General features: G+C 35.3%; 1 protein-coding gene across 2 annotated transcripts in view; it reads left to right on the top strand.

Annotated features, from left to right (window-relative positions):
- Positions 1 to 16,082, top strand: part of PDCD2L (programmed cell death 2 like) — a 28,222-nt gene that overhangs the window by 6,449 nt on the left and 5,691 nt on the right. For both annotated transcript variants that reach the window (XM_023649510.2, XM_023649511.2), the window contains exon 6: positions 3,896 to 4,044. In XM_023649510.2, the coding sequence (XP_023505278.1) occupies positions 3,896 to 4,044 (149 nt within the window). The remainder of the gene's footprint in view (positions 1 to 3,895; positions 4,045 to 16,082) is intronic.

Raw genomic sequence — 16,082 nt, forward strand, 5'->3', positions numbered from 1 at the left:
CGAACACTGGCTATTGTTTGAAATCCACTATGCAGTGTTCTGGGGAAGCAGAGATCTGTTAGGCTCTGTTAGTAGCATTGGCATATTTATGCGTTCTTCATGATCTTAGGACAAGGGTCTGCTGAATTACCTGATTTCTGTAAATTCTTTGGCAGTGAGGACAGTATGTAATTCTTATGCAAAGCACAGTGCTTGTGTATAGTAGGTACTTCATGAGTCTTTGGTGGAGCCAACACCTTTTCAAACAAGGTGGGGATGAAGAGAGCCTTGGTTTTGGCATTAGAAGACTTGGGTTGGGGAGATGAATTACCCTTTTTTTATTTAAACTTTTCTTTTCTTTCTTTCTTTCTTTTTTTTTTTCTTGCTGAGGAAGATTCGCCCTGAGCTAACATCTGTGCCAGTCTTCCTCTATTTTGTATGTGGGTTGCTGCCACAGCCTGGCTGCCGACAAGTGGTACAGGTGCACACCTGGGAACTGAACCCAGGCCGCTGAAGTGGAGCATGCCGAACTTAACCACTAGGCCCTGGGGCCGGCCCCTGAATTAACCTTCTGTAAGATGAGCCTAATACTTACTTTACAGGATGTTTGGGAGGATTCAGTGAGGTAAAGCCTGTTCATTCGTCCAACAAATATTTAGTGAGTCTATTCTAAATGCCAGACACTATTATTGATGCTGCAGAAACAGCAGGAAATGACAAAAAGTCCATGTTTTTATAGATTTTACATTCTAGTGAGGGAGATTAAAAATAAATATACATGTTGCATGATTTCTGGAAGTGATAGATGAGGAAAATAAAACAGAGCTGTTTTAAGTAGGATGTCAGGTTGGCCTCAGAGGAAATGACATTGCCAGCAGGTATAGTGTATAAAAATAGTTAGCAACATAGTGAAAACTTGTAAAAATGGATTGGGATAAAGTAGGCAGAGTGAAGTCAAATGGTCTTTCTCCCCTAATAGCTGACACAATGAATCTAAGAGCTAAAAGTCAGCCAAAAATAAAATAGAAAAACCAAATAAATATCAAAAAGAAAATCCCTTCCATCAGCAGTGAAATAAGGAAAGGGACTTAGTACCATAAAATTCAAACTGGCAGCCCAGGATATAATATCATTAACTGTCTAATACATTTCTGAGTGTTTCACATGTATTTATGTAAGTAATTAGTTTACTCTTCACAGAGAAAGGTACAGAAATTTCTGGTATGGTTTAGTGCAAGTTCTAACCATGCAGCCCTCTTCTCTCACCTCTGCAGAATATACTGATTAATCCACAAAATCCTGAGAATTGTGAGTAATAATCCTGAATCTGGACAGAAGCAAACAGGAGGAGAGTCTCTATCGTCTGGTGTGGGGGGTAGTGGAACTGGCTGTGGGCCAAAGAACTGGGTGAGGTGGGGTGATGGCACAGGGAGTTAGGGATTGCCTCTCAGAAGCAAAAGGTGCTGGTTCTGTGATGAGCCTAGAGTGATGATAGGGGTGTCAAGAGCCATTTCTCCCCCATTAGAGTGGGATCTCTCCTGACGTATAAGACATTTTACACCGTCTCACAAGTAAAAGCAAAGCCCAGGTGTTTTAGTAAAGATTGCGAACTACAGGTCTTAGCAGAACTACGTCTCTACCCCAATTCTCTGTCTTTTACCATCTACAGAGAAGTAGAGGAAATGAAACATACTCTTGGAGAGGAGGGGAAAGAACAGACCTCAGATAGGAGATTGACCTGAAATCAGTAAGAAATCCCACATACCACTTAGGAGCAAATGGATGCTCTGAACAGAGTTGCCCCCTTAGGCATGAGCTAGATGAAAAATGGTATGCCACTCATGTAATCGTAATGTGGGCGGTAAAATTAAAGACATGAACAGTACATACAAAAATGAACTGAGAACCATGTCTAGAAGAAAACATAATTTAAGGAACACATTAACCCAGCAGGTTTTTCAAAATGTAGAACAACTTCATAAGAAAATGAATTCAATAAAACCAAGAGTTAAAGGTGAGAAAATAAAGTAGCTTTGAATTGCTAAGGAAACCAAGCCACAGACCATTACATATCTAATAACGTTAGAATATAAGGAGCATAATAGACTTGGCTGAAAATCAAAGTACTGATTTAGAGAAAAGACTTGAGGTAATCCAGTGAAAGCAGAAGAAAAAGAAAGCAATCAGAAGATGATATATATGGAAGATTGATAAAGATAATTACTATAAGGATAATTGGTATCCAAAATAGAGAACTGAACAAATGGATCAAAAATAATATTCAAAGATAAAATAGGGAATTTCCCCCAAATGAAATAAGAGCTAAATTTGCAAATATTAAAGTACATTGAGTACAAGAGTGATTGTCAGTGAAAAACTTAGCCTGGTGGTGGTTTAAAAAAAATATTGTCAATCTTTTTAATTTTAAACATTCTGGTAGATGATAGTGGTATTTCCTTCTGGTTTTAATTTTCATTTTTCTAATAACTAATGACATTGAGAATCTTTTCATGTGCTTGTCATCTGTATATCTTCTTTAGTGAAGTGTGTGTTTACAACCCTTTTTAAATACCTTTATTGAGGTGCAGTTGACATACAGCAAACTGCCCGTATTTAAAACATACACTTTGCTAAGTTTTGATATGTGTATACACCCGTGAAACCATTGCCATAATCAAGGTAATAAACTTCTGTCACCCCCTAAAAGTTTCTTCATACTCCTTTGTAAGGTCTCTCTCTTGCCCTGTCCTGTGGCCCGCCCCCATTCCCAGGCAACTGCTAGTCTTCTTGTCATTATAACTTAGTACATTTTCTGTAAATTTATATGAATGAAGTCATACAGGATATACTATTTTGGGGGTGGAGGGGAGTCTGTTTCTTTCACTCAGTATAATTTCAAGATTCATCCTTGTTGCATGTATCAATAGTTCATTCATTTCTACTGCTGTGTAATATACATTGTGTGGATAGACTACAATTTGTTTATCCTTTCACCTGTTGATGGATGTTTTGGTTGTTTCCACTTTTTGGCAATTATAAATAAAGCTTCTGTAAACAGTGTTTAAATCTTTGTATGGACATATGCTTTCATTTCTCTTGGGTAAATATCTAGGATTAAAATGCTTGGATCTTAGGTGTTTAAGTTTTTAAGGAACAGCCAAACCGTTTTCTAAAGTGGTTATACCATTTACATTCCCTTCAGGAGGGCATAAGAATTGTAGTTCTGGGGGCCGGCCCTGTGGCTGAGTGGTTAAGTTTGTGTACTTCGCTTTGGTGGCCCAGGGTTTTGCTGATTCAGATCCTGGGCACAGACATGGCACTGCTCATCAGGCCACGCTGAGGCAGTGTCCCACATGCCACAACTAGAAGGACCCACAACTAAAAGTGTACAACTATGTGCTGGGGAGATTTGGAGAGATAAAAGCAGGAAAAAAAAAAAGAAGATTGGCAACAGTTGTTAGCTCAGGTGCCAATCTTTAAAAAAAAAAAGAATTGTAGTTCCTCCACATCCTTGCCGATACTTGGTATGGTCATTGTTTAATTTTAGCCATTCTGGAAGATGTGTTGTAGTATTTCCTTGTGGTTTTAATTTGTAAATATTTACTCCTTAGAAGGACATACTCCTTCTGTAAGGCCAATAGTGTGGAGGGAATCTGCAGGCGGGCTGAGTGGGCTTTGTTGCAGTTTTCTTTAGATTCAGTTCAACATTGGCTTTAGTGTCTTCTTCCAGACTTTGAATCAGGCATTGATAAGAGTTCAGATACCTTGCTGTGCTTTACAGGCTTGCTGCTAGTTTTTGGGTCTTTAGATTTTCTTTGTTCTCTAGTTTTGCTGAAAGAAAGTTTGCAAAGTCTTAGTTGTTGGAACATGACTTGTATGTGGCCTTGTTTCAGAGTTCTTTGTTTCCTTGCCCCAGGTATTCCTGGAGTGGAGAACCACTTTTTTTGACCTGCCCTACATCGGAAGCCTCTGAGCCCCCAGCCTGCAGCCACTGTGGAGTCCGAAGAACATTTGAGTTTCAGCTTATGCCAGCACTGGTCAGCATGCTCAGAAATGCTAACTTAGGTAAGAAGCCCTTTACTAATTTGATTTGTGGATTTCTGGCACTAATTTGGAATGATTTCAAAATGAAAGACTATTGTTTCATTTTTATTTACTTATGAAATATAAGCATATTACAGAAAATTTGGGAAATCGAAATTATTTTAAGGAAATTTGTAGTCCAGCCAGGGTAACACAACTACTGATACTATTTTGGTTGATTTAAGGCCAAGCTATTGTCTGTCCTTAAAATTATTTTCATCACATTATTGTATAACAAAAATTTATTGTTCTTTTAAAAATAACTTTTACGTGATTGTAATTATTATTTTATCATCATTATATAGTCTTTATTTTTAGAATTTTTTAAAGAAAAATTGGAAGTTTTTATAATAAAAGTAGTAGATATTATGGTGCAAGATTCAAGCAGAAAAGAAGTACATGCAGTAAGAAGTAACTTCATCTAAACGTATTTTATGCATACACAAACATGAATATATATGTAAAACATTTTTGGACAAAAATATGCATACTGTCTTACAGCCTTTTTTTTTCTTTCTCGTATAATCAGGGAATTTTTTCCATGTTAATATATTGGAATTTTTTGCAAACAGCTTTATTGAGATGTAATTGACATACAATGAACTGTATATATTTAAAGTGTACAGTTGGCTAAGTATTGACATACATATACACGTGAAATCACCAGCACCACAATCAAAGTAATGAATGTGTTCATCACTCTCAGAAGTTTCCTCAAGTCCCTTTGTGCCATTTTCCCCCCTTCTACCAACACCTGATCTACTCTGTCATTGTAGATTAGTTTGCATTTTCTAGTTATTTTATAAATAGAATCATATACTGTATACTTTTTGTTTGCTTTTTTTCACCAATAGTTATTTTGAGATACATTCATATTCTTGTGTGTATCAGTTCGTACCTTATTGTTACTAGTACTGTTCCTTTTTTGGGGTGCATCACAATTTGTTTATCAGTGGATTTTCTGATGGATCTTATGTGTTGTTTCCATTTGGGGCTATTACAGATAAAGTTGCTATGAAGATTTGTGTGGAAGTCTTTGTAAGGACATAAGCTTTTATTACTCTTGGGTAAATACCTAGGAGTGAAATGGTTGGATCATATGATAGGTGTGTATTTAACTTTTTAAGACACTGCCAAACCGTTCTCCAAAGTGGTTGCACCACTTACCTCCCGACCAGCCGTACATGAGAGTTGCACAGCCTTGCTAACACTTGGTGTAGGCTGTCTTTTTAATTTTAGCCAGTCTCATAGGTGTGTAGTGATGTCTCATGGTTTTAATTTCATTTTTCTAATGACTAATGATTCTGAGCATCTTTTCGTGTGCCTGTTTACCACTGTATATTTTCTTTGGTGAAGTGTCTCTTCTAATCATTTGCTCCTTTTAAACATTGCATTGTTTGTTTTATTATTGAAATTTTGAGAGTTTTCTATAAGTTCTGGATACAAGTCCTTCATCTGATACATGATTTAGAAATGTTTTCTCCAGGTCTGTGACTTGCCTTTTTTTGTTGCTGTTTTTTGGTATGGACTTTATTTTTTAGAAGCTTTAGATTTACAGAAGAATTGAGAAGATAGTTTAGAGAGTTCCCATATACTTCACACCCAGTTTCCCCTTTATTAACATTTTACATTAATATGATACTTTTACATTAATATAACATTTACATTAATATGATACTTTTGTTACAATTCGTGGGAACTAATATTAATACATTATTATTAACTAAAGTCCATAGTTTATTTAGATTTCTTTAGTTTTTACTTAATGTCCAAGATCTCATCCAGATACCACATTGCATCATGTTGTCATGTCTCTTGCCTGTGATGGGTTTTCAGACTTTCCTCATTTTTGGTGATCCTGACAATTTTGGGGCGTACTAGTCACTTACTTTGTAGGATGCCGCTGTATAGGAATTTGTCTGATGTTTTCTCTTGTGATTAGATTAGAATCGGGTTATGGATTATTGAGAGAAAGATAGCAGGTAAAGTGCCATTTTCTTCACATCAAACATCCTCTCAAGGGTGCATGCTGTAAACATGATTTATGACTGTTGTGTTGGCCTCAAGCACCTGGCTGAGGTAGTGTTTGTCAGGTTTCTCCACTGTGACACTACTCCTTTTTCTCCCTCTTCCATAATGTACTGGCTTGTCTTTTCATTCTCTAAACAATGTCCTTTTTGAAAAAGCAGAAGTTTTTGATTTTGAAGGCCAATTTATTAATTTTTTCTTACATGGATCATGCTTTTGATGTTTTGTCTGAGAAATATTTGCCTAACCCAAGGACACAAAGATTATCTTCCAGGTTTTTTTCTAGTTTTTAGTTTTAAGTTTTTTACATTTGGATTTATATCCATTTTGAGTTAATTTTTATATATGGTGTGAGGTATGGATCAGGTTAATTCTTTTCCATATATATATATCCAGTTGTTTCAGCACCATTGATAAGGCTATCCTTTCTCTGCTGGATTATCTTTTTGCCTTTGTTGAAAATTGGTTGTCCGTATATGTGTGAATTCATTTCTTTATTCTGCATTCTGTTCGTTAATCTGTTTTTCTATCTTGATGCCACTGCCACACTGTCTTGATTACTATAGCTTTATAATAAGACATGTAATCTGGTAGTGTTAGTCTTCCAGCTTTATTCTTCCTTTTTGAAGACGTTTTGGCTCTTCTGGGTCCTTTGCACTTCTATATGTATTTTATTTTATGTTTTGGTGAGAAAGATTGGTCCTGAACTAACATCTATTGCCAGTCCTCCTCTATTTTGTATAGGGGATGCCGCCACAGCATGGCTTGATAAGTGGTGTGTAGGTCCATGCCTGGGATCCAAACCCACAAATCCCAGGTCACCGAAGCAGAGCGCGTAAACTTAACCATTACACTACCAGGCTGGCCCCTCTATAGCTATTTTAGAATCAGCTTGTCAATTTCTTAAAATAGATGAGTTTCTGGGATTTTTGGGGGTCGTGTTGATTGTCTGGCTCAGTTTGGGAAGAATTGTTACCTTAACAATGTTGAGTCTTCTGACCCACACACGTAGTGTATCTCTCCATTTATTTAGGTCATCTTTAATTTTCTACTGCATTGACTTGTAGTTTCCAATTTATAGTCTTCCTCATTTTTTTAAATTTTTGTCCCTCGTTGCAGTTTAAAAAATTTCAATTTCTGATGTTTGCTCCTTGTATATTAAACTACAATTGATTTTTTAAAAATTTGTGGTAAAATATGCATAACATAAAATTTACCATTTTAACCATTTCCTAAGTGTACAATTCACTGGCATTAAGTATATTCACAATGTTGTGTAACCATCACCACTATTTCTTTTCAGAACTTTTTCATCATCCCAAAGAGAAAATCTGTACCCATTAAGAATTAACTCGCCCCCCAAAAAAAGAATTAACTCCACATTCCCTCTTCCCTCTGTCCCTGGCCACCTCTATTCTACTTTCTGTCTCTGTGAATTTGCCTATTCTAGATAGCTCATGTATGCGGAATCAGACAGATATTTATCCTTTTGTGTCTGGCTTATTTCATTTAGCATAATGTTTTCAGTGGTCATTCATATTGTAGCATGTATCAGAATCTCCTTCCTTTTGTAGCTGGATAATATTCCATTGTATATGTATATAAATTTTGTTTATCCATTTGTTTGTTGATGGGGGTTTCCATCTTTTGGCTATTTTGAGTAGTGCTGCTGTAAACTTTGGTCTCTAAGTATCTGTTTGAGTCCCTGTTTTCAATTCTTTTGGGTATATAGTAGGAATGGCATTGCTGGGTCATATGGTACTTCTATGGTCAACTTTTTGGGGAGCGTCTAAACCGTCTACCACAGCGGCTGCACCATTTTACATTCTTACTAGTAATGCATGAGCATTCTGATTTCTCCACATCCTCATCGACACTTGTTATTTTCTGTTTCTTTCATAATCGTCATCCTACTGGGTGTGAAGTGGTGTGTGATTATAGTTTTTATGTGTGTTTCCCTAATATGTAATGATGTTAAGCATCTTTTCATGAGCTTATTAGCCATTTATATATCTTCTTCGAAGAAATGTTTATTCAAGTCCTTTCCTTGAGTTGTTTGTCTTTTCTGTTGTTGAATTGTATGAATTCTTTATATATCCCAGAAGTTTTTAATTTTGGTGAAGTCTGTTAATGTATTTTTTCCTTTTTTGCTTGTGTTTTTGGTGTCATACTTAGGAAATCATTGCCTAATCCAAGGTCTTGAATATTTTCACATGTGTTTTCTTCTGAGAGTTTTATATCTTTAGCTCCTAAATTTAGGTCTTTGATGCATTTTGAATTAATTTTTGTAGATGGTGTAAGGTAAGGGTCCAACTTCATTGTTTTCCATGTGGATATCCAGTTTTCCCTGCATCATTTGTTGAAAGACTGTCCTTTCTCCATTGAATGGATACAGTACTTGTCAAAAATGGATTGACCATATAAATGAGAGATTGCTATTCCAGTAGTCTATATACCTGTCTTTATGCCAGGACCACACTGTTTTGAATATTGTCACTTTGTAGTAAGTTTTGAAATCAGGAAGTATGAGTCCTCCAACTTTGTTCTTCTTCAACATCATTTTGGCTATATGTGGTCCCCTTGAGATTCCTTATGAATTTTAGAATGTTTTTCTGTTTTTGTAAAAAACACTTTTTGGGATTTTGATAGGGAGAGAAACAGAGACGTATATAGAAGCAGAGTGTTTGTACACTATTGAAATAAAGTGGGTATTATTCAAATGACATTGTTGTAATTTAAGATTTTAATTCTAATCCCTAAAGTAACCACTAATAACTAATAAAATACACAGAAAATGAAGGAAGGGAATCTAAATGGTATACTACAAAAAAAATCACCTAAATATGAAAAAAGGCTGTAATGGAGGAATTGAGGAACAAAATATTATAAGACATATAGAAAATAAATAGGTAAATGGCAGAAGTAAATCCTTCCTTATCAGTAATGACGTTAAATATAGATGGAGTGAACTTTTCTATTTAAAAAAGGCAGTGGCAGATTGAATATAAAAAAATAAAACGGGGCCGGCCTGGTGGCACAGTGGTTAAGTGTGCATGTTCTGCTTGGGCGGCCCGGGGTTCGTCTGTTCGGATCCCAGGTGCGTACATGGCACTGCTTGGCAAGCCATGCTGTGGTAGGCGTCCCACATATGAAGTGGAGGAAGATGCGCATGGATGTTACTTCAGGGCCAATCTTCCTCAGCAAAAAGAGGAGGATTGGCAGCAGTTAGCTCAGGGCTAATCTTCCTCAAAAAAATAGGGGCCCGCCCAGTGGCGCAGCGATTAAGTTCGCACATTCCACTTCTTAGCGGTCTGGGCTTTGCCGGTTTGGATCCCAGGTGCGGACATGGCACCCCTTGGCAAAAGCCCTGCTGTGGTAGGTGACCCACATATAAAGTAGAGGAAGATGGGCACGGATGTTAGCTCAGGGCCAATATTCCTCAGCAAAAAGAGGAGGATTGGCAGTAGTTAGCTCAGGGCTAATCTTCCTCAATCAATCAATCAATCAATCAGTAAAAAAATAAAAAATAAATTAAAAATTAAATAAAAATACATACATACATACATACATACAAACAAACAAACAAGACCCACCTATACATTGTCGATTAGAGACTCTATCTTTAGATGTAGGGACCCAAAGAAGATGAAAGCAAAAGGACAGAAAAACATATTCCAGGCAAATAGTAACCCAAAGAAAGCTGAGTGGCTATATTATCATTGGACAAAATACATTTCAAATTTTAAAAAAACAGTTATAAGAGACAAAGAGGGACATTATATGTTGATAAAAGGTTCAGTAGGGCAAGATGATATAACGATTATAAATAGGTATGCTTCTATTTGTAGAGACCCAAAATATATGAACGAACAATTGACAGAATTGAAGAGAGAAATAGACAGTGCTTAAATATCACACTTATAATAACAGATAAAACAATCACACAGCAGATTAAGCAGCAAACAGGATTTGACAATTCTATAAATTAGTTAAAACTAACAGACACACACAGAAGACCCCACTTAACAACAGCAGTGTACACATTCTTTTCAAGTGCACATGGAACATTCCCAGGGATATACCATATGTTAGGCCACAAAGTAAATATCAACAAATTGAAAAAGGTTGAAATTGTACAAAGTATCTTTTCCAATCACAAGGAAATGAAACTAGAAATCAATAACAGGAGGAAAACTGGAAAATTCACAAATATATGAAAGTTAAAACGCTTTTAAACAAACAACAGGTCAAAGGTGAAGTCAGACAGTATCTTGAGACAAATGAAAAGAAAAACACGACATACCAAACTTTATGAGATGCAGTGAAAACAAAGCTAAGAGGAAAATTTAGAGCTGTAAACACATACATTAAAAACAAAGATCTCAAATCAATGACCTACCTGTATAACTTAATGAACTAGAAAAAGAAGACCGAACAACCTAAGCTGAGAGAAGAAAAAAAAAAATTCTAGAGCAAAGATTTTTAAAAAATGAAGAATTTAGGGGCCGGCCTGGTGGCACAGCGGTTAAGTACACACGTTCTGCTTCGGTGGCCTGGGGTTCGCTGGCTCAGATCCCAGGTGCACACATGGCTCCGCTTGGCAAGCCATGCTTGGTAGGTGTCCCACATATAAAGTGGAGGAAGATGGGCACGGATGTTAGCTCAGGGCCAGTCTTCCTCAGCAAAAAGAGGAGGATTGGCAGCAGTTAACTCAAAAAAAAAAAAAGAAAGAAATTAAAAATAATAGAGAAAAATCTACAAAACCAAAAATTTTTTCTTTGTAAAGGTCAACAACATTGACAAATATTTAGCTAGAAGGACTAAGACTAAAGAAGACTCAAATTACTAAAATCATAAATAAAAGTAGGGACATTTCTGCTAATTTTATGGAAATGGAAAGGATTATAAGAGAGTATTATGAGTAATTGTATGCCAACAAATTGGATAGCCTAAATGAAATGGACAAGCTTCTAGAAACATCCAATCTACACAAATTGACCCAAGAAGAAACAGAAAATTTGAATAGACTTGTAGCTAGTATGAATATTGAATCAGTAATCAAAATCTCCCAACAAAGAAAAGCCAAGGACTAGATAGTTTAACTAAGGAATATTATAAAACATTTAAAGAATAAATAACAATCCTTCTTAAACTCTCCCAAAAAACTGAAGAGTATAGAAGACTTAGTAACTCATTCTGTGAGACCAGCATTATCCTAATACCAAAGCCAGACTAAGACACTACAAGAAAACTACAGATCAATATCCCTTATAAATATGGATGTAAAAATCCTCAACAAAAGACTAGCGGACAGAACCCAGGAGCTTATTAAAAGGTTTATACACCATGATCAAATGGGATTAACACCAAGACAGGACAAAGATACGAAACATGAAAATCAGTGTAATATATCACATTAAAAGAACGAATGGAGCTACACGATGATTTCAATTGATGCAGAAAAAGCACTTAACAAAATTCAACACCTGTAGTGATAAAAATCACTCAATAAACTAGGAATAGAAGGGCAGTTCCTCAGTCTGACAAAGGCACTATATATACGAAAAACCCACAGCTAGCATTATACTCAGTGGTGAAAAACTGAAAGGTTTTCCTCTAAGATCAGAAACAAAACAAGGAGGCCCACTTTTGCCACTTCTCTTCAACATAGAGGTTTTAGACAGAGCAATTATGGAGGAAAAAGAAAGAGAAGCCATCCCAATTGGAAAGGAGGAAGTAAAATGATCTCTTTTGAGATGATCCACATGAAAAAAGAATCCACACACAAAAATTTGGTTTTGTGTACTTTTCTTTACTGTTTTTATATTCTCCTTTAAAATTTATGCTCTGGCCTTTTATTTCTTCCTTTCTTCTGCCAGCTAGGTTGGTTGCTCTTCTTTTTCTAGTTCCTTAAGGTATACATTGATTTGAAATCTTTGTTTTTAATATATGTGTTTACAGCTCTAAATTTTTCTGTTAGCACTGCTTTCACTGCATCTCATAAATGTATTCAGCAAAGTTACAGGATAAGACACATAATCCACACCACCAAATTAGTTGTATTTCTATACACTTGCAATGAAAAAAAAATCCCAAAATTAAAAAAAAAATTATAATAGCATCAAAAATAATAACATACTTAGAAGTAAATTTAACCAAGGAGGCAAAAGACTTATACACTGAAAACCACAAAATATTGCTGAAGGAAACTAAAGAAGACAAGACATGGGAAAGATAGCCGATGTTCATGGATTGGAAGAATTTAATATTGTTAATATAACAGTACTGCTCAAAGTGATCTACAGATTCAGTGCAATCCCTGTCTTTATACTTTGTATGTCTGTTAGCATAGATTCATAATTATTATTTTATGCATTTGCCTTTTGAATTATATAGGAAAAAGAGAGAAGTTACAAACTAAACCAAAAGTACAATAAAGCAAAGCTGGCTTTTATGAAGTTACCTTTACTAGTGTTCTTTATTTTTCTTGTCTTTGAGTTACTGCCTAATATCCTTTAATTTCAACCTGAAGAACTCTTTTTAACATTTCTCGTAGGGCAGATCTACTGGTAGTAAACTCCCTCACCTTTGAAAAAATCTGATGTCTTAATTTTCCTTCACTTTTGAAGGATAGTTTTGCTGGATATATAATTCTTAGTTTGCAGTCTTTTTCTTTAGGAACTTTAAATATGCCATCCCACTGCCTCCTTGTCTTCGTGGTTTCTGAGAATCAGCTGTCAAGTCTTAATGAGGATATCTTGTGTGTAACTAGTTAATTTTATCTTGCTACTTTCAAAATGATCTCTGTCTTTGAGTTTTAACAATTTGACTTTATTGTAGCTGGCGTGGATTCCTTTGAGTTTTTCCTGGTTGAAGTTTGTTGAACTTCTTGAATGTGCGCATTAGCTATAGCTTGCTGCTAAACAAAAAAAGGAAAATCTCTCAAATTTGCCAGCCTCTTAATCAAGCTCTCCTCTGGACAATGAAGTGTTTGAATGGACTCCTGAGTTCCAAAATAGATGCTTCTGATAGTTCTGCTGGCTCTATGGTTGCTTTAGTGGAGGGTGAGATTACTGGAGGTTTCTACTCTGCCGTCATCTTCGACATTATTCCTGCAATTGATTTTTGTGTATTGATCTTGTGCCCTGCAACTGTCTATTGACTTCTTTGTTGATTATATCAGTTTTTGAACATAGACAATCATGTCATTTGGAAATGAAGACAGTTTTACTTCTTCCTTTCCTTGACTTGCTGTCTTTCTGTCTTTTGTTTTTTAAATTTTTTTTGCTTTACTGCTCTATTAGGTGCAATACAATGTTGAATATAACTGTGAGAGCAGACTTCCTTGTCATATTTCTGATCATAGGAGTAAAGCAGTCAGTTTTTAATCTTTAAGTAATCTGTTAACTGTAGGTGTTTTGTAAATGTTCTTAGGTTGAAATTCCTATCAATTCCTATTTTTTGCATTCTTTTTAATAGCTGCGTATATCAGTATCATCCAAGTCATGTTAGCAAATTGCTGCTTAATAGTAGTTTATGTTGCTATCAGCCACATGGGAGAGAGTTCATTTCTTGGCATCTTTGGCAGCATCTGGTATAAAATTTTGGAAAAGTTTTGGGAATGTTATTGTTAAAAATGTTATTTTGTAACCTAGCAATTCCACTCTTGAGATATATATCCAAGAGAATTGAAAACATATGTCTACACAAAAACTTGTACATGAATGCTTGTTTCAGCATTATTCATAATAGCCAAAAAGTGGAAATAACTCAAATGTCCATCAGCTAATCAAAGCATAAGCAAATTGTGGTATCTCCATAAGATACTATTCTGCCATAAAAAGAAATGAAGTACTGTGTGATACATGCTACAACATGGTTGTACCTCGAAAACAGTGTGCTAAGTGAAAGAAGCTAGACACAGAAGACTACAAATTGTGATTCCCTCTATGTGAAATGTCCCAAATAGGCAAATCCATTGAAACAAAGTAAATTAGTGGTTTCCAGGGGCTGGGGGCAGGAGGGAATGGGGAGTGATTGCTAATGGACATGGGCATGAGGTGTTTTTTTAGGGGTGATGAAAATGTTCCAGAATGTAGATAGTGGAGATGTTTGTGTAACTGTGAATATACTAAAAAACACTGAATGTACACTTTAAAATGGTGAATTTTATGGCATGTAAATTATATTTCAATTAAGAAAAACACCGTGTAAGTAGCTGCACAAACTCATAATGCCTTTGATGTTCCATATAAAGACATCTGGAAGAACAATTATGACAGCAAAGCAATAATTATAACAATTAGGTTTAATGGAGATAATTAAGCCAACTTAAATGAGCATTCTTTCTTTAGAAAAAAAGTTTGATTTTATTTTGCCCTTTGTGTATTAATAATATGTAGTTGAAAATTTTCCTGTTACATAAATATCAGTGCATTATTGACACCAGTCCTTTGAGCCCTTGTTTTTTGAGATCTTGGTGTTTTTCTTGCTGATGCTTGTATTCTGCATCTTCCTTGTTTGTTGCAAATTCTCCCCTTTTTCCTTACTGTTGTTTCATGTTAGGTTTTCACAGTTTAAGAATTTATGAGGTTCTCTTCAGTCTTTTTTGTTGTTATTGCTTTTCTTTTTTTAAATTCTAGGTCAAAAAGTCCTTCATCTTCCAGAAGTTTTTCTGTGGTATGGCTTTTTAAAATATTTAATTCTTTACTCCGTGTTGACAGATATTTTTGTTTGTTTGAAAATATTTTTTTGTGTGAGTTATGTCGAGTGGGGATTTTTTCTCCCATATTGCTGAACATTTTTTTAACACCATTCACTGAATATTTCTTCTATTTTTTTAAAAAAGCACTTTATATGAGATATTTTCATCTTCCTCAGTTTTTTGGCATAGTCTGAGAAGAATAGATAATAAATTGTCTTGAATGTTTGGTAGAATTCTCCAGAGAAGCCATCTGGTCCTGGAATTTTATTTTTGGGTAGGTTTTTGATTACTGTTTCAGTCTCTTTACTTGTGATTGGTCTGTTTAGCTTCTCTATTTCTTCTTGATTCAGTTTTAGGATGTTGTAAGAGTCTAAGAATTTATCTGTTTCTTCTAGATTGTCCAGGTTGTTCTTGTATAGTTTTTCATAATATTCTCTTATAATCTTTTGCATTTCTGTGATATCCATTGTAATTTCTCCTCTTTCATTTCTAATTTTATTTATTTGAGCCTTCTCTCTTTTTTTCTTATTGAGTCTGGTTAAGGGTTTGTCAATTTGGTTTATCCTCTCAAAGAACCAGCTCCTTGTTTCAGTGATTCTTTTTACAGTTTTTTTTTTGTTTCAATTTCATTTATTTCTGCTGTAATTTTTAGTATTTCCCTCCTTCTGCTGAGTTTGGGCTTTGTTATTCTTATTCTAATTCTGTTAGGGGTAGTTTAAGACTGTTTATTTGAGCTTTTTCTTGTTTATTAATGTGGATCTGTATTGCTGTAAATTTCCCTCTTGGGACTGCTTTTGCTGCATCCCATAAGACTTGATATGGTGTGTTTTCATTCTTGTTTGTCTCCAAATATTTTTTTATTTTTCCCCTTATTTCTTTGATGACCCATTGGTTGTTCAGTAGCGTGTTTTTTTAGTCTCCACATTTTTGTTCCTTTTCCAGCTTTTTTCTTATAGTTGATTTTTAATTTCATGGCATTATGGTCAGAAAAGATAGTAGATATGATTTCAATCTTCTTAAATTTATTGAGGTTTGCCTTGTTTCCCAATACATGGTCTATCCTTGAGAATGTTCCGTGCGCACTTGAGAAGAATGTGTGTTCTGCTGTTTTGGATGGAGTGCTCTGTATATATCTGTTAAGTTCACCTGGTCTAGTTTTCATTTAAGTCCACTATCTCCTTGTTGCCTTTCTGTCTGGATGATCTATCCATTGATGTAAGTGGGGTGTTGAGGTCCCCTACTGTTACTGTGTTGTCATTGATATCTCCTTTTAGGTATGTTAATAGTT

This window comes from Equus caballus, chromosome 10 (assembly GCF_041296265.1).
Source record: "Equus caballus isolate H_3958 breed thoroughbred chromosome 10, TB-T2T, whole genome shotgun sequence".
Taxonomy (NCBI): Eukaryota; Metazoa; Chordata; class Mammalia; order Perissodactyla; family Equidae; genus Equus; species Equus caballus.